At 49.9% G+C, this 19963-nt stretch overlaps 6 protein-coding genes across 6 annotated transcripts; 3 read left to right on the top strand and 3 right to left on the bottom strand.

Annotated features, from left to right (window-relative positions):
• Nucleotides 1-168: 168 nt before the first annotated feature.
• On the top strand, nt 169-2690 carry BDW70DRAFT_59026 (karyopherin alpha). Its single transcript, XM_073744347.1, has 3 exons — nt 169-603; nt 828-1337; nt 1393-2690. Exons 1-3 carry the CDS (start codon nt 367-369, stop codon nt 2305-2307), a joined length of 1662 nt encoding a protein of 553 aa, XP_073595415.1. The 5' UTR covers nt 169-366; the 3' UTR covers nt 2308-2690.
• Nucleotides 2691-3500: 810 nt separating this feature from the next.
• BDW70DRAFT_59031 (cohesin subunit IRR1) lies at nt 3501-7587 on the bottom strand. The gene is made up of 2 exons (XM_073744348.1): nt 6850-7587; nt 3501-6780 (listed from the first exon to the last, which is right to left on the bottom strand). Exons 1-2 carry the CDS (start codon nt 7349-7351, stop codon nt 3671-3673), a joined length of 3612 nt encoding a protein of 1203 aa, XP_073595416.1. The 5' UTR covers nt 7352-7587; the 3' UTR covers nt 3501-3670.
• A 270-nt stretch (nt 7588-7857) lies between these two features.
• BDW70DRAFT_59040 (urease accessory protein UreD) lies at nt 7858-9484 on the top strand. The gene has a single exon (XM_073744350.1). It carries the CDS (start codon nt 8182-8184, stop codon nt 9253-9255), a length of 1074 nt encoding a protein of 357 aa, XP_073595417.1. The 5' UTR covers nt 7858-8181; the 3' UTR covers nt 9256-9484.
• BDW70DRAFT_59039 (uncharacterized protein) lies at nt 9485-11351 on the bottom strand. The gene is made up of 2 exons (XM_073744349.1): nt 10825-11351; nt 9485-10774 (listed from the first exon to the last, which is right to left on the bottom strand). Exons 1-2 carry the CDS (start codon nt 11244-11246, stop codon nt 9715-9717), a joined length of 1482 nt encoding a protein of 493 aa, XP_073595418.1. The 5' UTR covers nt 11247-11351; the 3' UTR covers nt 9485-9714.
• A 1658-nt stretch (nt 11352-13009) lies between these two features.
• Nucleotides 13010-14071, top strand: BDW70DRAFT_160534 (uncharacterized protein; the record flags this gene model as incomplete). Its single annotated transcript, XM_073740858.1, has 1 exon — nt 13010-14071. The coding sequence occupies one exon, from the start codon at nt 13010-13012 to the stop codon at nt 14069-14071; it is 1062 nt and encodes a 353-aa protein (XP_073595419.1).
• A 58-nt stretch (nt 14072-14129) lies between these two features.
• On the bottom strand, nt 14130-19808 carry BDW70DRAFT_168510 (putative rRNA biogenesis protein RRP5; the record flags this gene model as incomplete). The annotated part of the gene is made up of 3 exons (XM_073742485.1): nt 14130-14800; nt 14860-19305; nt 19359-19808. 3 exons carry the CDS (start codon nt 19806-19808, stop codon nt 14258-14260), a joined length of 5439 nt encoding a protein of 1812 aa, XP_073595420.1. The 3' UTR covers nt 14130-14257.
• Nucleotides 19809-19963: the final 155 nt, after the last annotated feature.

Consider the following 19963-nt stretch of genomic DNA (forward strand, 5'->3'; position numbering starts at 1 on the left):
GTATTATTGTTTGTCGATCCGCGCTAAAATCGCTTGGGCGCCTACAGATAAGTAGGAAGCGCTAGCCTTGTCATGAGCCTAAGGCATAAATATAGTCCCGTGACTGCGGCAGACTCCAGTCAGAGCGTCAAACACTCATTATTTTTCCCCTCCTTCTTTCACACTGCCAGTCGCCCCGCGAAGGCTTTTCCATCTCCTTTATCTGACTATATTTTGCTTGTCTGCTTGGGATTTCTCATTTTCTCGTCTTTCAACTATATTCATCACCTTATTCCCACCCTTCTTTCCGCTTTACAGCTTTTCTTTTTCCTAAAGTGACCCGTTGTGGTGGGCTTTGTTTTTGTTCCCTCACCTCAGCAACCAACCATGGCCGAACGCTATATCCCAGAGCATCGCCGCACCCAATACAAGGCTCGAAACCAGTTTCGGCCTGATGAACTCCGCCGTCGTCGTGAGGAGCAGCAAGTCGAAATTCGAAAGCAGAAGAGAGAAGAAAACTTGGCCAAGCGACGTGGTATCCAGACTCGGGATGGCGGAATTGGTGTAGGAGGTGGCATGGCTGCCGCCGAGAGTGACGACGAGGCGAGTGCTATTGAAAGTGAGGTATGTATGATTCTACTTATACTCTTTTGTCGTCGTATTTTATGCTGGTGTACCGTTGCCCATATACTTCATGTGCTTCTCCTTTGTCCCTATGCGGCAGATGCTCACCGCCCGAACATGGTCTTATCATCGCGGGGCAATATATAACCGGCGTTCTAGTTTTTGCGCTGGTTCATTCGACATTATGTCCGAAAAGCGAAATGTGCTAATATGGCTCTCCTTAGCTCAATGTCGAGTTACCAGAGATGGTCAAGGGTGTTTTCTCCGACCAGATCGAAGCTCAAATCCAAGCGACAACCAAGTTCAGAAAGCTCCTCTCCAAGGAACGTAACCCGCCCATCGAGCGCGTTATCGAGACTGGTGTTGTTTCTCGCTTTGTGGAATTCCTCCGATCCCCTCACACTCTAGTCCAATTTGAGGCTGCTTGGGCCTTGACCAACATCGCATCTGGATCTGCGCAACAGACTCAGGTAGTCATTGAAGCTGGCGCTGTGCCAATCTTCGTCGAGCTATTGAGCAGCCCAGAACCTGATGTGCGCGAACAAGCCGTCTGGGCCCTCGGAAACATTGCTGGTGATAGCCCTCAATGCCGCGACTTCGTTCTTAACGCCGGCGCTCTGCGCCCTCTCTTGACTCTGATCAATGATGGTCGCAAGATTAGCATGCTGCGCAACGCTACATGGACACTGAGCAACTTCTGCCGTGGCAAGACTCCTCAGCCCGATTGGAACACGGTATGTTACTTCCGGATCAGCACGTACGCTACGGCCCTTGTTAACATTCTGCCAGATTGCTCCCGCCCTTCCTGTTCTTGCCAAGCTCATTTACATGCTTGATGACGAGGTCCTCATTGATGCATGCTGGGCTATCTCGTACCTTTCCGACGGACCCAATGAGAAGATCCAAGCCGTCATCGAAGCCGGCATTCCTCGTCGCCTTGTAGAGCTCTTGATGCACGCCTCCACCTCTGTTCAAACCCCCGCCCTTCGTTCCGTTGGCAACATCGTCACTGGTGATGATGTTCAGACACAGGTTATCATCAACTGTGGGGCTCTGCCTGCCCTTCTCTCCCTCCTTAGCTCAACAAAAGATGGTATCAGGAAAGAAGCTTGTTGGACCATTTCCAACATCACTGCTGGTAACTCCAGTCAGATTCAATCTGTTATCGATGCTGGTATCATCCCCCCGCTTGTCCATCTCCTTGCCAACGGTGACTTCAAGACTCGCAAGGAAGCTTGCTGGGCTATTTCCAACGCCACATCGGGTGGTTTGCAGAAGCCCGACCAGATCCGCTATCTTGTTACTCAAGGGTGCATCAAGCCACTCTGTGACCTCCTAGCGTGCCCTGATAACAAGATCATCCAAGTTGCTCTCGACGGCCTTGAGAACATCCTCAAGGTTGGTGAGATGGACAAGGAGGCTGGACAGGGTGACGCTCACGTGAACCGCTATGCCTTGTTCATTGAAGAGGCTGGTGGTATGGAGAAGATCCACGACTGCCAGAACAATGCCAATGAAGAGATCTACATGAAGGCATACAACATCATCGAGAAGTACTTCTCAGATGAAGACGAGGCTGCGGGTGACATTGATGAACTTGCTCCTCAACAAACACAGACTGGATTTACTTTGGGCGCCACTCAACAACAGCCCGGTGGGTTCTCTTTCGGCGGCGCCAATGGCGGCGATTCCATGGATATGTAAATTGGGAAAGCCAGAAACAAAAGCTCAAATGAAGGAAGATAACTTTGGGCATATTCCATGTCCAATCCCTTAGCCCCTTCCCTCCTGGCGGGTGGATTGTGGCTTCAATCCACATTAAATCGGTTACGTGCAGTCAGCCACTTATCCCGCAGCAGGCTCCACGATGTCGACTTCTTGAAGTGGTATCTCTTGATTCCTCCAGATGTGATCTGGGATCTGCGGAATCAGTATATTAGATACCACGCCAGGATGTTTCGGTTTTCTATTTCCCCAACTGGCTTCTCGACGGCTCATCTGTTTCTATTCCGTCGAATTTCTATATTCACCCCTTTTCTCTTATGGTTTGATATTTCACGATAAACAAGATTCACCGTCATGTATCCCTTTATTTATCAGGTCACCCTAGCATTCCTCATACACAGGCGTAATTGTCTATAGGTTTCTAAATCGGTTGTTCTCCTCGTTAATTTTCTTTACGACCCTTTGCCCTTGATAAGGGTGACTTGGTCCTCGGAGGAAGTCTGTTTCTGCTTATATCTTTGAATCCGTATCTATGCCCCAAAAGAGCTTGAACCGCACCGCGTAGTACTTTCCGGTTTTGCACCATACAATTCCTTCGGGCCACTTTGATCCAGATAGCGTCTCCCCACGACCAGCCGTTGACATAATAATGTCAATACTACGACGTTGATGTTCTCTCGGACAAAGGTTCATCCCTAATCTAAAACCCATTTACGTCATTTTCCCCAACTATATCAGAATGGAATTATTTGAGATTTATGGCGTGTAGTGGAGATATGACTAGTGCAAAGGAGTTCTTGACTTGAAGGCGACTGCACTTTGCATTATGACATAAGGAATATTGAACAAGACCCTGGTGGCTCACAGTCTGACTCTCACAAGCATCTTTCGTACTGTCAACCCGCAAGAGCCGATACTTGGTTCGCCATAGAGCAGCATTCGTTGTCCTCCATGATGGCAGGCTATAGTCCAAACAAAGCAATGCATTGATGATTAATGCCATTAACCCTACTCTTGAGGGTTCTCATTGAGAAAGGAAAAAGTATGAACTCCCACAACACAACGCATCGAGGAACGTATAGCTTTAGACAGAACGGCAATGTTAGCTAAAAGGGTACTGGACAAGAGGATAGAATCATATAGAAGAGTATGGCACTGAAGTTGCAAGGGAAATGGAAAGAAATAATAGACCTAAGCTAAAACCACAGCGAGGTATGAAAATTGATGAATCAAGTCGTGAATCTGAACATGTGAATAGAGAGTCAAGCGCCGTATACACCCGATTCCGTTGGGAAAGCGAAAAGGACAAGCCAAGGGGGAAACACAAGAGAGGGTGACGGCATCAATCACCCATGATCTCATCTTCATCTGGCTCAGGTGTAGCGGCTTGGTTTTCTCCGTCTTCATCGTTGTCCTTGTCAATGTCAATGTTATCTTCCTCCATTTCTTCATCACTGTCGCGTCGCTCCTCCTCATCCAACTCTTCGTCAACCCTCTCATTCGACTTAGTCTGTATAGGGCCCTTGCTGGATACGGTTGCAGATTGTGATTTGGTTGCATCTTGGGCAGTAGACTGCTTCCCTTTAGACTGGGCAGGTCGTGAAGCGGCACGTTTAGCGGGTCGGTCTTCGAGATATACCAGAACTTCGCGGTAATTGGGACCAAGCTGTGTCTTATGCCTCAGTAGCTTCTTCTTTAATTGCCCGGACGTGTCAAGGATGCGCCCGATGATTGCGAGCACGAGCTTTCCAGTTAGTTCGCATAGTCGTTGCTCCGCAAAAATCTTTTTCGCCAGTCGCTCCTCGCGAAGTGTTTGCTCTTCCTCCTCGTCATCCACTGGTTCCCGTTCGAGTTCCGAGTCGGAGGCCGGAGCGTCATCTTCGGCGGGTTCAAAGGGCACGCGTGCCTTCTTTGCATACGTTCTTAGGGCTATTCCGTGAACCTTCATGATGAGACCCTGGGCATCGTCATCGAACTCGTGAATTAAGCTTTGGGCCTGGAAGATGATATCTTCATCATTTCCAACACCAAGGCCGACATTCCGCAGTGTGCCAAACAGCGTCTGAAGGTCCAGAAGAGTGGTAGTGGCGGCGAAGCGCACGCCGTCCAATCCGGACCGCTCTTTTACGATGGTAACGAGAGCCTCAACGAACACCTGTCGGCTCTTTGTCAGGGCTTCGAAGTATGCTGTGCTAAATCTGGCTTTTCCACCCTCAAGGGCAGATCGCAGATTTTGGACCTTCCACATGAAGTAGAGCAAAAGCGTCCTGATACTGTTGATCACCACTTCAGCCTCCACTTTTGCATCCTCAACGTCGTCGGTTTCCGCTGGTATCTCCACCCTTGGGCCTCTTTGCACCAGATGCAACAACGTGTTGAACGGAGCCTCTGACTCCTTCTTATTCCTACCCTTGGAGCGGTTGGAGAGTGGTGTTTCAAGTATCTGTGTGCAGTCCATTACACTAGATAGGTTGGAAATTCTTGTCACGGTGTTGTTAAGCTCGTTCAAGACTGAAGACGGTAGCAGGTTATCATTTGTAACATCGGTTTGTTGAGACAATCTGCCGAGGGTGTCCACCATATCATCCCAAAGTTCTTGAACTTTGCTCTCCAGTGCTTCGCGCATATCATCCGAGCTCTTTGCGTGGAGGAACGCAACGCTAGCCTCAGCTAGAACATCCTGATCTGAATGTGTTAGGAATTGCTTATTTATGTCGTTCAACAGGGATGTATAGGCCGTCGCATCTTTCTGAAGATCCTGAATCTTGTCAAGGTCCACAAAGTGCTCTAAGCGTAGAACCGCGGAAGCAGCCTCTGGCGTCGAGCAGAATTTGCTCAAGAGCCGTGGAATGATTTGGGCAAGACTATGAGCGATTTCCTCTTGCTGTTCTGGAATTCTGTCGGTCAATGCCTTTACTTTCCGGCCTCGTTTATCAATGTCGGACTTGGCAACGTCGAGAATTCGGAGTTTAACAGCACAGCATAATACCTCCAACAGAATCATCTCTTGACCTTCCTGCATTTTGTACAGCTTTTTGACCGTCCCAGTGGTGTCATCATCACTGGGGTCATCAGAGATTTGAGAATGATCAAACAGAAGATAGCCAGCCAAAGATTGCCAATTCGACAGTTCATCGAAGTGCGGGTAGACAGCTTCAGTGGCAAGAACGAAGCGCGAGTCCATTGAGACACCTGAGATGGTGTCTCGAGCTTTTATACTTGGTTCAGGGGCCGATTCGTCTTCTGGAGTATCATAAGCCTGAATGATGTCTGCAAGACACCTGAACTTGATCCATGAACGTTTGGGTGATTCGAAATCTTCTTCATCTTCGTCATCCCCGAACACTTCACCAATCTCGTCCGCAAGCTCTTCCACCATCGAGTCAAAAACGTCCTGGACGTTTGCGACAAAAAAGGGGCCCGCTGCCTTGCGCACACGCGCCTCCGAATCGAAGATGAGCCTCCCAACAGTGTCAACATCAGCAGGTTCAATCAGTCCGGCATCTCGAATCAGGTCAAGTAGTTCAATCGCCATGGTACGCATCCTTATGTCGGAGTCATGGGTGGCTATTTCCACAAATCGTTGGCGAAATCGTTCAGTAAAAGAACGCACACCAGCAATGTTGTCTTTATTCGAGTATATATCCAGGAGTTGCTGCAATGCAACGGACCGCGTATGGACATCGCTGTCGGATATAATCCAACCACAATACCGAAGAAATTGGCCCTCGAAAAAGTATTCTCTGTAAGTGCGCATCCACGATCCTAGTGCTGCTATGCTTAGTGCACGGATTTTCGGGTCGACGTCGCGGTAGCGATTGACGAAAATGATATTCACTCCGTCCTTGAGAAGGTCATCTATAAGCTCGAGTTTAGCTTCGCCCTCTTGAATAGACGACTTAATCGCATCAACACGGCCTTTGTTGACGGTCTTTTTCTTTTTCTCATTCTCCAGCTGCTTGCGGGAGGTTGAAACTGAAGTAACCACCTCCCGTGCAATGACGCAGAGTGCGTTCATGTTTGATAAAGCGACAGCGGTTGCGGTATGCCTGAGAGGTCTACAGGTGGAAGAGGAGAGAGATGACAGCCATGATTGGAGATTTTCGTAGAGGACTTTGTCATCGTAGAGCACCGAAGAATGGTGCAGGGTTTGCATCAAAGCCACAAAGAAGTTTTCCAGGACAGGCTGGAAAAATCGGTACTTTCGAGATTTCGAGATCAGGGGGTAATCGGAAATGCGTTCAGCAGCATATTCCTCCTGAATGTCCGTAACCCGTCGTGATATATGGTCAACATCTTCAATGTCCTCCGTTGTGATTTGGATTTCTGTTCCTGAAGCCCTAAGCACCAAGTTAACCAGGTCGCGCATCGCAGTTGTCTGTGTCTCCTGGTATTGTGTAAGCCATTCCGCAGCGACAGTTTCTGGGTCACGCCCCTTGCCGAAGACCTCCGCTATCGAATGCAACTGTTAGCCAGAGGACAGACAGATCAAATACATGACGGGAAAAGCGCGAACCATACCATAAAGACCAGTCTCGCGTGCAGCCAGACTGGGCCGCACCTGCATTTTCTTTGGCCGCGCGACCAGCCTTTTCCCGTTCGCAGCTGGTCGCAAAGGCAGCTGATTTCCGATTCTGGTTTCAGTGACTTTCGGCTTTTTCGCGCTCCGAGACCCTTGAGTCTTGGGCTTGCTTTTCGTCCCAGAAGAGGACTTCTTAGCGGATGCCTTGCGAGCTGCGCGTCTCTTCTCGCGCAGCTCCTCCTCATCAGGCTCATCATCCTCATCTACTTCCTCACTTTCTGACCCCGACACGTCTTCAACCTCATCTTCGTTCTCATCACCGGTAGTCGTTCGCTTTCGTTTGGCGCCGCCTGCGGTCGCACCATTGGCATCACTATAGGTTTGTGAGAATAGTTCAGGTCGCCGCGTCGCTCGACCAGATTTTCGCCTGTCTCTTGAGGGTGATGCGGTATCCTGGGTTAATCCAGGTTGGGGCGAGGAGAAGCGTAACTCGGGCTCCATGTTCCTTGCAGGAATTGTGAGGATAGCTCAATAGCGACAAATACAGATCCCGACACTTTATGCCACACACATTGACGGATGACGGGCGAAGATCGTACTTGCACGCGGGGTTGTTGGGGCTGAACGGGAAACGCGACAACGGATGAAATGTTTCTGCGCGCGCGTTGTCCTCTACCAGTCGAAGGGGCGTAGAAATTGTTACAAGCGGCAGTGAGGACCGAGACCCAATGGACGAGAATTCCGCTATGTCGGATGGGACTTGACGATGGAGGAGTAAGGGGGGAGTGGAGGACGCGGAGTTGACCTGCGAGCAACTGGACGGAACAGACGCGCTTTGATGCCTAGTAGTGCCTGAGACCTGCTCAACCATAAAACACAAATTAGTAAGGAAACTTATGCAAATCACATGATGCATTAACCCAGCGATCGGCGCCTCTGCGGCGGGGAAGAGGAGAGGGCGGTGCTGATGCCGTAATGGAAACCATCTTTTGCTCCATCGCAGATGCCTTTGAGGTTGTGTACGGCCTAGATTAATAGCCAAGACGCTCAATGCTAGGTGCCTAGTTTGCATCTTGTCATAGAAACTCCGTTTGGAGCTCTTCTCCGCAGCCTTGAGCTACGGTTGGACAGGAGCGACTTAATCGGCAGCAGATATTCCCCCTCTCCAGCCAAGCAGACCGACCTTGAGACACCGTCATCTGGCATCTGTACCAACATTGACGCCCGCGCTATCGTCATGCCATCAAAACCGAAGCTACTGAATCCCAAGTCCTTCCCTCCTCCGACACTACGCATCCTCCCCTAAAGATTTCGCCCGATAAACAACAAAAATGCCAGTCAAATTGCCCTTTGAGTCCTCGATTGCGAAGCCCGGGCAGGGAAAAGTCGTCCTATCACTGCTACCCCCTGCGAATCCCTCCCTCAGCACCCTGACCTACAAATATCCGCTCAAGCTCCTCACGCGCACCGGGGGTTTCTTGCCGCAGTCGGCATCATCCTCCGCCTTTCAACCTGTCCACCTCTACCTCCTCACCTACGGCGGAGGTCTCCTCCCGGGTGACCAGATTGACGTCTCGATAACCCTTGAGCCGCGTACTAGGCTCGTCGTCACGACGCCACAGGGCAGCACAAAGATCTTCAAGACAGAAGCATCCCCGGGGCGCAGGCTTTCAGATCAAAGTCGCCAGACATTAGAGGTTCGCATCGGACAAGAAGCCGCATTGTGCTACCTCCCCGACCCTTCGGTGCCATTCAAAGACAGTCGTTACGAGCAGATCCAAACCTTTATCATCGATAATACAGCCAAGGGCTCTACCCGAAGTAGTCTCTGCGTTCTGGACTGGGTAACGCAGGGCCGCACCTCGCGCGGCGAAAACTGGGACTTTCACCTGTGGAAGGGAAAGAATGAGATATGGCTGCACGATGATCCCATATCATCCCCATCCCCCTATAGCCAAAACAGCGAGGAGAAAGAGAAGAAGAAACTCCTTCTCCGGGACTCCCTGATCCTCGACCACGAAACCTCTACCTCCGCTCCCCAGGCCACAAATAACCCACCTAAATCCCTCATCCGCGAACGCACAAGTCCCCACGGCGTAATCGGAACGCTGATTCTCTATGGGCCTGTATTCGAGAAACTCTCATCTTTCTTCGTGGACAAGTTCACCTCTCTCCCGCGCATCGGGGCTCGGAACTGGTCTTCTTCTGCGCCGGCCGCTGTGGAAGTGCCACAGAACTACGATTCTCAGGTGACGTTTACTGCGGCAAGGGTGCGAGCAGGATGTGTTCTTGTGAAATTTGGGGCAGCGGATTTCGAGACAGCGAAAGACTGGCTCGGCGGTATCCTGAAGGAGGAGGGCAGTATAGCGAGGGAGTTTGGGGAGGATGCGCTGTTTTGTTTATGATCCCGCATTTTCTGCCATTTCCTTTATATGGCATGATGAGGTTGCTCGCTCACAAAGATTAGTGACAGCGCCTGTCCATTTTCTACCGTCATGAAGATACCCAGAAGTTATATTTGCATCTGACCGCTATGCAAACTATCAGAATCTAAGTCTAGCAATATATCAAAAGGTTAACAATGAACGTAAAAAATCAATGCTGTTGCAAGTAGGCCTTCTCATCATTCAAATCATGAAGCAGAAACATCGCAACGCCGGGGGTATATTCGTATAAAACAAAACCAAGAATCTTATCGTCTATCCCATATCAATGCAGTCAACACAACCTAGGCTGACGCCCTTGTAAGCATCACGATAGAAGGCATATAGATCGACGCTGACACTACCTCTTATTTAACGAGATATTCCGAGATAGAATATCGCGAGAGGATATGTTCGTCGCTGTCTATTCATGAAGCAGCATTATTGCCACCAGTCAAGAATGCTGGGCGCCCATTCCTTCCTTGTTGCGCTCAGGAGATCGTCCACGTTGAGCATATCGACGCCTTCGCGGGCTAAAACGCGCCATACATGGTTTCGCAGACTCCGTGGCCAGGTTGGTGTTCCCCAGTATCGGACCTTGAGGCCTTGACGGTGAGCAGCCCTGATTTGGGATCTGATTGTTTGCACTTGGCGGTCTGTAAGGTGCAGCATCCATGGGATACCGACGGCTTTCTTGAAGGAGACCGAGGCATAATAGCTGTTAGTTGTATTGAAGATATCGGGTTCAATGTCCCCATTAGAGTCGCCCAACAAGCCCCCGCGCGCATTACCAGCCCGTTCTTCCAGACGCTCTTTGGTCTCGATCCGGTCGATATTCTCCACTAGTTGGTCGAGCGGTGCATCAAAGAAAATGTCACGATAAGTGGTACTCCCGGCGATTTTATTGAAAGGGGCATTTCCCGTGCCAACAACGGTAATGGGGCCCTTGATAACGTCGCTACCGTTGTAGTAGGTCAAGTAGCCACTTTCGCGGAGCGGTGTCAACTGTGCGTAAACATAGTCCCAGGTCTCGCCACCGTCTGTTTTGAAGTCAATGAGAAGGACTAATGTCTGTGAAGGATCGGTGTCGAAAACCCCATTCCGAGGCTGATCGATATCCGGATGGAAGTTGGTAATGGGATTCTGTCTGCGCAGTATACTCAGCAATGGATCAATGTACATATTTCGCAATGTACGGCTTGGCGTAAGAGCTGAGCGAGTATGGCCGACAAAGAGATCGTCGTCGAAAAGCCACACGTCTGCCTCTACGCCTGTACACCCGGCCTCAAGGGCAGAATAAAGAGGCACACGGCGCCAATAATCATTATGTGAATGGCAGGAAACAGGGAAGACATCCCGTGAAATGTCCGTAGGCCAGCGAGTAATGTCCGATGGGTCGGCGCTTTGAGGCTGTCGCCAGTGATCCGCTACTCGATCGATCTCGTCAGGGAAGAACGAGATGAGGATACCGCAAGCCAGCGAAAGGAACTGGAAAATACCCCTAGTAATTGATGAGTAGGTGCTGGTGCGGAAGCCGGGCTGTGTACTTACAACATGGTGAGAAAAGCCACCACGATATATAAAAGGCAGCGGGATCGGTTTGGCGTTCGGAGCCATCGAGGGCGATGCTCAGAGTGCTTGGTGTGGAGTGGAAGTAATGGAAGAGAAGATTCCGATGCCTTGTCTTCAGCAGAAGCAGCAAACCTGGGTGAGACCGCAGCGATCCCGTGGGCCCATAGCGAGCCCGGTCTCCGTCTTTGCTGGTGTTTCTCCCGCGCTTCTTCCGAGTCTGAGCCGTAGGCAGATTCTGGCACCTCACGGCAGCCAACAGTGGCTGTTTTATTGTCTGCTATTTTATCGCTGATACTTTCTTTGATATCCTGGTGAGTGCTGCTGGGCGGGGCTGGAAGTAGAGGGGTAAAGCATGGCTGAGAACAACGATCAGGGGACGCAGGGGATGAAGAGGACGACATGACTAAGAATGAGCATTGGCGTAATAGCCATGAATACACAGACACTATCCACCGATTCTGATTCTGTTCAACACTATCTCGAGCAGAGGACGTGGAGCTATCTATTTATCCTTCCCACCATAGCGCATGCGGGCGCCGGGCCCTTCTTTCCCTCTTTATCGATGGACTACTGGCCCGTGGTAGTACATTTTCAGGCTCAGGGTCCAAAGCATGCACACAGGGAACAGCAAAGGATTCGTCGCCCAGGCAAAGCACTTGGCCGGGGGGCATCAAAGACCCAGACTCTGGAGAGGATCCAAACGACCATGTGCTGCACCGCCTGCTCCTATTGGCCACCAAGGCCACCGTCTTAAACCAAATCCAACCCCCCTTCACGAGGATTTGCAAGCAATCAGTCTATCCACGGACCCTCTTGTTGATCATGTATCATCAGTCGGTGAAAAAGACCTCATATTTTAAAGGCTTATGCAGATTCTACCCCAGGTCTACTATTTAGCGAGCAGGACAGAATACCTGTCCTTATCCGCTCGCCACCGCGTGAGAATCCATATTCGTTGCTGCGCTTCGGATGCTCGTTGACAGGAAGAACACTACTTCCGGGCATTTCAGTTGCTTCCAGACCGATTCGGCGTCAAATAACAAGCCTTCTGAAGCCAGATCCCATCTATTTGAGTCTTCAACCCATTCCTAACAATTAGGAACCGCTTCTTCCATGATCATCACGTTTCTCGCCTCGCTGCGTTCAAGGCCTTCGAAAGACTGCAGGACTATACTTCAGGCCTGGTTCGTCAAGAGATGATGCTTGTTTGTCCCTTCCACCCTGTGAGAAGTCTCGTCTGCGGTCAGTGGGGGTGTTTGCTAGAGTAACATCTGTCTTTGACTACAGTAATAGATCAGCTCGCAAGACCTGGTTTCACCTTCAACATCTTATTCAACATCTTGAGCCATCGGATCTGCCAGGGCTGAGGAAGTGTGTTTTCGAACAAAGTACACGGCGAGACAAGGTCCTGGCCGCCTGATGCCTAGTATAAAGGCTGTATCGGGAAACGGTCGGTCAAGCCCCAATATCCGTATGGTGTAAAGCGTCGCTAGGCAGATATATTTCATCACTCACTTGCCGTTAAATAATGACTCGAAAGCGAACCAAGCATTACAGCAGCAAGGCAGAAAGGCAGGATCTGGATGGTTTTCCCCAAGCAACCATAGCAGCACCAATTGCCAGCGATGCTGTTGAGGGCTTTGAGACTAGAAGTACTCAAGTAGAGATCAAGATATTACCAAGTGATGATATCACAGTGATTGACTAACGTATCTATGTCTAAGGAAGTAGGCTGCGCTACTCAATTGCCTAGGACTAGGCAGAAATGCTGGAAGGGAGAAACTTTGCAAGCCTGCGAGTTTCTACTATACCTCTCGTAGCTATTCGATGGTGAACGTTACGCTACTTCCCGATTGTGGGCGCTGCCATCAATCTCTTAAAAAAGCACCAAATATAAATTCTTCAAGCAACAAGAACGATTTGACCATACTTATCCGTTCGCGATCGAAATTAGAGAAACAATTGACGTAGACACCGATATACAGCGATATACAGCGGCAGAATTGCTGGAGCAGAAGCGGTAAGTCTGATAAGATCACGATAAGATAAGACCCCTAACAATGCGAAAAATTATCGCACTCCAGCTCAAGAAGATCCGATATTATCAGCTCGTCAACGATCGAGAGTTAACCCACAATGCCTCACAAACACAAGCGCAGGCATAATGACGAAAGGTAAACTTTTTCTCAATACTAAGAAAGCTGCAATATCTCACAAGTTCAACAACAGCGCCTACGACCTCCCCCCAACCCTAATCGCCAAATCCCTCCCCGTGCGAGACCCGTCAAAACCTACAGGCAAAGGTAAAGGTAAAGAAAAGGGAAAGCCGAACACAAACCAGAAATCCCAGTCGAAAGATGGCAAAGGGTCCGCAAGGAAACAAAAAGCGGCTACTGCTACAACGTCGAGACGCAAATCTGCCTTGGATGATGATACACCACGCGCATTTCGGCAGCTGATGCAGTTTCAGGAGAGGAGGCAGATTCAAAATAATAAGAAGCGGAGGCGCGATGAAAATAGCAGTGATGATGACAGCGACAGCGACAAGGATACCCCTGTCCCACGCAGATCCAAGAACGAAACGAAAACAAAGCAATCAACCACAACATCGACAGAGTCTGAAGAGTCAGAAGGGAAGACGGCTTCAAAAAACGCACCTAAAATCCTCCCCGGCGAGAAACTCTCCGACTTCGCCGCCCGCGTGGATCGCGAAATGCCTCTTTCTGACATGAAGCGCTCTAGCCAACCAGCAACCCTTAAGGACCTTCCTAAGATTCGAGAGACGCGTACAACAAAGCACGAGAAGCGTCTGAAACGGCTACAAGCCCAATGGCGTGAAGACGAGGCTCGAATTAAGGAGCGCGAGGCGGCGGAGCGAGAGGAAAGAGAGGAGGAGATGGAGGAGCAGTTGCAGCTTTGGAAAGAATGGGAGGCTGAAGCTGGGAAGAAAAAGAAGAGGAAAGGCGCTGATGATGATGATGGCCCTGATCCGTGGGCGAAGTTGAAGAAGAAAAGAGCGGCTGTGAATCCGTTTGAGGTTGCGCAGGAGCCTCCCCAGCTGAAGAAGCCGAGGGAGGTGTTTAAAGTGCGCGGCGGCGCGAAAGTGGATGTTGCCAATGTGCCTTCATCTGTGGGAAGTTTGAGGAGGCGTGAGGAGCTTGCGAGTGAGAGGAGGAATATTGTTGAGGAGTATCGGCGCCTGATGGCAGAGAAGAGGGGAGCATAATATTGATACCCAGGATTACTCTATATCTACGTATCAAAATCAATCAACCTAGAGCCAATAGAAATGTGGAATGGCTTTTGCATTCAACTTCTATGAAGAAAGAATACCAGGCTATTGATGCTTTTATATACAGTACAGATCGACCCAAAGAAACACCGTAATCATCAAGAAACATTATGCAGGATATCATTCCTGCTGCAGGGACTTGACATACTCCGCAGCCTTGGCCTTGGTCTCCTCGACCGTCTTCTCATCACCCTTCTTCTCCTCAAAATCAAGCCATTTCTTAAAGAAGAAGCGCGCCTGCTTAGGTTTAAGCTTCTTACCCTCCTCAATTGCCAAGCTACCACCCTTCTTCACGTCTTTGATACCAAGGACTCGCTCAAATAACCGGCGTACCTGCTCAACGTCACCGTTTTTGATTTCCAGATCCAGGAGGACGTTCCAAAGATCAACACGCTTGGGGAATGAGGAGAGTAGGCCCTCGAAGACGGTGCGGCCACGTTCAACGTCGCCATTGGGAGAGCGGAACTCAAGCTGTGCGAATTTGGATGTGGTTTCGACGTGTGTATTCTTGGGGAGAGATTGGAGGGCGCGGGAAAGGAGGCCACGACCGCGGTCTGGGGCAGCCATAGTGTCGTACAGGAAGGTGGCGTAGTTGATAAAGAACTTGGGGGAATTGGGAAAGACCTTCTTCTTGAGAGCTGTCTTGAAGAGCTCGTCTGCTTTCTATAGTTTAACTGTTAGCGTTGCTCGGAAAGGATTAGGGGACATCAGGAGATTCTTACCTCGTTCTTGCCGGACTGTATGTAGATGCTGGTCAACCGTTCATAGATCTCCTGCGTATCATTGTATTGGCAAGCACGCTTAAAGACTTCCTCAAGGGTGTCATCGTCGCCGTATGTGTTCTCCAGGTTCAGCATAGCCACCCAGATGTTTAGCTTCTCTGTGTCTTGGCCAATGGTAATGGTACGGAGAGCACGTTCGGCAACCTCCCTGGCCTTCTCGACCTCGCCCAGCTCGAGCTGGAATGCCATATATTTCAGCCAAAGAAGCGAAGAGTTAGGCTCACCGAGCAGGAGTCGTTCGTAGTCGGCTACGGACTGTGGGCCGTTAGCATCGAGCTCCCCTGTGCGGTCAACCAGGATTTCAGGCTGTCGGTGTTTTCTCTTCTTCTGTGTGCCCTTGTCCTCATCATCAGAATCGGATTGCATAGCCTCATCTTCATCGTCCTGTGTGTTGCCATTCCAGTCGAAACCAACGGCGCCAAGGCCACCCTTTCGAATCTTATTCGTAGGTTCATCAACAACAGCATCACCCTCTTCTTCCTCTTCACTCTCCTCACTTCCACTTTCATCTTCAAGATCCATTCCGCCCATGGACACATCGCTGTCATCATCCTCATCGCTCTCGCCAAATTCTTCAAGCTCAGCACCGCCAAAACCGTCAAGACTGACTCCTTCGGAATCACTATCTTCATCACCGCTGCTCTCATCCTCGGCATCGTCATTGAAGTAAGAAGCTTTGAGCCCGAAAGAGATCTTTCCTTGGTCACGATCCACCTTAAGCACCTTTGCCTTGACGGCATCTCCTTCCTCGTACAGAGTCCTCGCATCTTCCACGCGAGTATCCGCCATTTCGGTGCGATGGCAAAGCCCACTGACATTGGACGAGCCGTCAATGACAATAAAAGCACCGAACTGCTCCACCTTACGGACTTTACCAGTCACGATTTGGCCAGGCTTGAGGTCATAAAGTGTTATAGGAGCCTTGAAGCTTGGATCAAGAACAGAGTCCTTAAGACTCATTTGAAGCTTCTTGTTCTCCGGATCCACCAGGGTTACTCGTCCTTTGACGAGCTGACCAACCTGGAACGAATCTTTCCACTCTTTCAAATAGGAGTCCGACAGGTCCGAAATGCGAACAAAAGCGACGACATTGTGACCAACAGTCACAAAAAGTCCACCATCGGAAACTTGTCGGACGAAGCCGCGGATGATATCGTTGACTTTAACCTGCTCCATGGAGGTAATCTCTGGGTCTTGAACGGAAAGAGATGAGCTCAGGACCTTTGATGGCCGCAGTGAGAGATGAATCTTCCGATTGGCTTTGTCAACACCGACGATACATGAGCGGACGACTTCGTTCTTGTGGTAGGCGTGCGGATCAGCCTTTGAGAAGTCGTCTGCCATGTTAATCAAGTCAACAGCACCGACTAGAGTATTGTTGAGTTGCATGATGACCTGCTTGTCCGTAACGCGCGTCACTCTGGTAGGTAGAACCATGCCAACAGACAGATCATCAAAGGTGAGGCTTTCAGACCGTTCTCTGGCTGAGAGATCAATGTGGCCCTTCTCAGCATCGACCCCAGTGACGCGAAACTTCAATGCGCAACCGATAGGATATTGCTTTTCTATATCGGCGAGAAGAGATATATCGTCCGATGCGTCGATGAAGCGCAATCGTCCTCGGACATTGGGGGATAGACTGACCCAGAAGAAATCATTGCCAACATTGTTGACAAAACCAAATGATGATGAACCAGCTTGCACCTGGTCAATCGTTAACGGCGTAGCGTTGTCTGCTTTGACGAACTTGGGCTTCATGGAAAGCTCATACACGTTGAACTTGCCCGTGCGGTGACTGATGGGAAGGAATGTGTAACTGCGAGCATCGTGCAGACCCAACACCTTTGCCGTTACGACCTGGCCGGGACGGAAGTGCTTTAATGGGTGTTTTTTGTCACTAATATCTTCCCAGCTGTCAAACACTTCGGATACATCAATACGGCCCTGGACGTTGTCGGCGAGTTTAACATTAATTTGGGTACCCTTAACTGAATTAATCTTGCACTTCAGAACTCGACCGACAGTGATATCCGACTTGGCCTTTAGGGTCTCGTCGACAGGATTGGCAAGGGATTCATCGCCGGCGGCTGCTTTTTCCTTTGCAGATTTCTTCGTAGACTCCTTCTTAGGGCCAGCATGTGTCGCTTCCGCAGGATCCATGCTCAGGATGAACCGTCGGAAATCGGTGTCGAGGGAGTGCACAGTCGCAGAGACCACCTGGAAGTTAGCTTTCCCGAACTCAGGTTTATTCGAATCCTCCGAGCCGACAAGTCGTCTGGGAACGAGACCAATAAGTCCTCCAAGGAATTGCACAAATAGTCCGGTAGGCGTAATATTCCTGATAAAACCAGTCACTTCGGCGCCCTCTTGGAGCTCTTCGAATGTGCTCGGCATTTTCCCTTCTTTGGTAGCCTTCTTGAGACTTGCTCGGTTGGTAACGTGAATGAGGCGATGAGCACGGTGGACGTCGAGGACGACGAGTTCGTTGAGCTTCTGGCCCACTCGAATTTTGGAAAGAGTTGAGGAGCGTTTAGAAGCTGATCCATCGGCTACCTGACCTACGCCCAGCCGAGCCACAAGGCCGCCGAGATCCTCTAACCTCAGAAGAACGTAATCGTCAGATTTCTCGAAGACTGTACCTGTTACGGACTGCCCAGGCTGAATAGTCTTAAAGGCCGTTCTGTAACTATCGGCAAGCAATGATTGATCTCTGCAGGACACTGAGAGTTTGCCCTGAGATACATCAACGTTCAAAGCATGAACGTTAACAACTTGACCAAGTTTGAAGTGTTGAGAAGGATCCTTGATGTAAGCTTCACTCATTTCTGATACGGAAAGCCAGCCACGAACGTTGCCGTAGAACTGAACCACAGCACCATTTGGCAAAATATTGATAATAGTTCCTGGGGATTGAGCTCCAGGAAGGATATCTCTGTAGTCTTTCCAGACGGCAGCTTCAGTGTTCAGTAAACTCTTCTTCAGAGTCAAGCGGACTTCGCGCTTCTCAAGATTAACCGACAAGACCCTCGCGGTGATCGATAACCCTTCGCGGAATTTCTTTTCAGGAAACTGTAAGCGTGTATCCGCAAAGTGCACCGAGGGTATGAATCCTGTAATGCCATCGGTCAAGGAAACAATCAGGCCAGTAACCCCTGATTCTCCAACCAGAACCTTGGTGATGGTTACCTTGACCACTGCACCAAGGGTGACATCCTCTAGGCGAAGGAACGGTTGGTCAATGACTTTCCTCTCGAAAGACAATGAGTAGAGGTTATCGATGGCGCTATAGCCGACAACTCTTGCCTCGTGGGTTGTGCCGACTTTGAAAGGTCCATGGTCAGAAGAGATCGTTTCCACTTGTCCATCCGCGAGTCTCGAAACATGGACGAAGCCCATGTGCTTTGTTGACCCGATTTGCACGTAAACACCAAGACCTGGATCGACATTCACTATTGTGGCCTCGGGTATCACGGCCGAGATGGCAGGCGCATCATCGGAGGAATTCGGCCCATGACCTTCGGTCGAGAATTTCTGAACATGATCAAGCATCGAGAAACCAATCTTGTAGGGTTCTGAGCCAGGGAATGTGCACGAAATACGGCCCTTAATTTTAGCACCATTGTGATACTTCTTCGTCAGGTCAGTCTTGCCCGTGGCGCCACCGGAGTGCACCAAGTCGACAGTGGTGTCTAGCATGCCCATAATTTTTCCAATCATTCCAGTTGATGATACATCCGTCAGGAGGATCTCTGCTGCAGCACCGGGAACGAAGGAATTGATAGTAGGTGCTACACTAAGGAAATGCGACTTCTTGATCGATCCGGAAGATTGGAGGTTGGCAGATAACTTGATCACGTTGCCACTGGCGTTTTGGCCTGTGACCATGCACAGAAAGACAGAACCTTCCTTAATCGTAGAATAGTCCGTCCTAGGGTCGATTTCTTTGGACGACATGAAACCCCTGACATCGGAGCCTTCAATGCCTAGATCCATGACCAAACCGTGGTCTTCTACACTGACAACGGATGCTTGGACAGCAGCGTTGACAACCAAATCAGTTTTCTGAAGGCCTGTGTTCGCGGACCGTGGATCGATCGAAAGCTCAATGCGCTTCTTGCTCTTCGAGCTGGCGTCGGCCGACTTGTTCCCGACAGATACGACGTAGGTCCGTAGATATTGACCAAGGTAGAAGTAGTCGTTCAAATCAAATTCTTCCTCATCCGAGTCTTCGTCTTCCTCTAGCATCTTCTCAATCTTACTCTCGAGCGTCTTTGACACGGACGTTAGAGGGACATAACCTGTAAGGTTGTTCGGGAGCGAAATTCCGATGTTGTGAGCATTTATACTTGAAACTTGTCCTAGAATCAATGCCCCCGGGACCAGGCGCTGACTTGGTTAGCAGCAGTCGACAAAACTTCATAGCGAAAGAACAATCGTACCTTGAAACTCAAGCCTTCAATTCGAACACCCTTCTTCTCACGCTTATCCTGCTTCGCATCCTTCTTAGCCTTTCCTTTTCGTTTCTGCGATTTCTTGGCGGGCGTTGAAGCATCCTCGTCTGCGTCTTCCATATCCGTATCGTCTTCAAAAGCTTCATCCTCGTCTTTGGAAGGCTTCTTAGTGCCGCTCTTTTGCTCAAAGAGAACATCCTTTGTCGCTTTAATGTGAATTTGCTTTCGTTCAAGGGGCGTCAAGACACTTCCACCACCTCGAGGGAAAGACGGTTCGTCGTCTCGCAATACCGTGAGCTCAGAAGCTTTCGGCGCAGAGCCCGCGGTCGAGCTCTTGCCGTCTGTCTTGTGCTCTTCGGTCCCCACGCGCACACGTTTCTGAGGATTGCGGGCTGATGACTCCTCGGCAGTATTGCCCTTGCGCTTAATGGGAGCCATTTTGTGTATTGAATGAAAGCGTATGCGCTCTCACTCTATGTGCTACAGCAAATCTGTACTGCGGGAAAAAAAATAAAAATTTGGATAATTGCCGGCCGGCAAAAAGTGACCGCCTTCCCAATACTCACTCTGTATGGTCCGAGCTCCCACTTTAA

Source organism: Aspergillus foveolatus (genome assembly GCF_047715535.1).
Source record: "Aspergillus foveolatus strain CBS 279.81 unplaced genomic scaffold BDW70scaffold_28, whole genome shotgun sequence".
NCBI classification, from domain to species: Eukaryota; Fungi; Ascomycota; class Eurotiomycetes; order Eurotiales; family Aspergillaceae; genus Aspergillus; species Aspergillus foveolatus.

Coding starts and splice junctions, on each gene's coding strand:
- BDW70DRAFT_59026 (XM_073744347.1), top strand. CDS start 367: ATGGCCGAACGCTATATCCCAGAGCATCGCCGCACCCAATACAAGGCT. Junction 604..827: donor CGAGTGCTATTGAAAGTGAG/GTATGTATGATT, acceptor GGCTCTCCTTAG/CTCAATGTCGAGTTACCAGA. Junction 1,338..1,392: donor CTCAGCCCGATTGGAACACG/GTATGTTACTTC, acceptor ACATTCTGCCAG/ATTGCTCCCGCCCTTCCTGT.
- BDW70DRAFT_59040 (XM_073744350.1), top strand. CDS start 8,182: ATGCCAGTCAAATTGCCCTTTGAGTCCTCGATTGCGAAGCCCGGGCAG.
- BDW70DRAFT_59031 (XM_073744348.1), bottom strand. CDS start 7,351: ATGGAGCCCGAGTTACGCTTCTCCTCGCCCCAACCTGGATTAACCCAG. Junction 6,781..6,849: donor ACGCGAGACTGGTCTTTATG/GTATGGTTCGCG, acceptor TGCATTCGATAG/CGGAGGTCTTCGGCAAGGGG.
- BDW70DRAFT_59039 (XM_073744349.1), bottom strand. CDS start 11,246: ATGTCGTCCTCTTCATCCCCTGCGTCCCCTGATCGTTGTTCTCAGCCA. Junction 10,775..10,824: donor GTGGCTTTTCTCACCATGTT/GTAAGTACACAG, acceptor ATCAATTACTAG/GGGTATTTTCCAGTTCCTTT.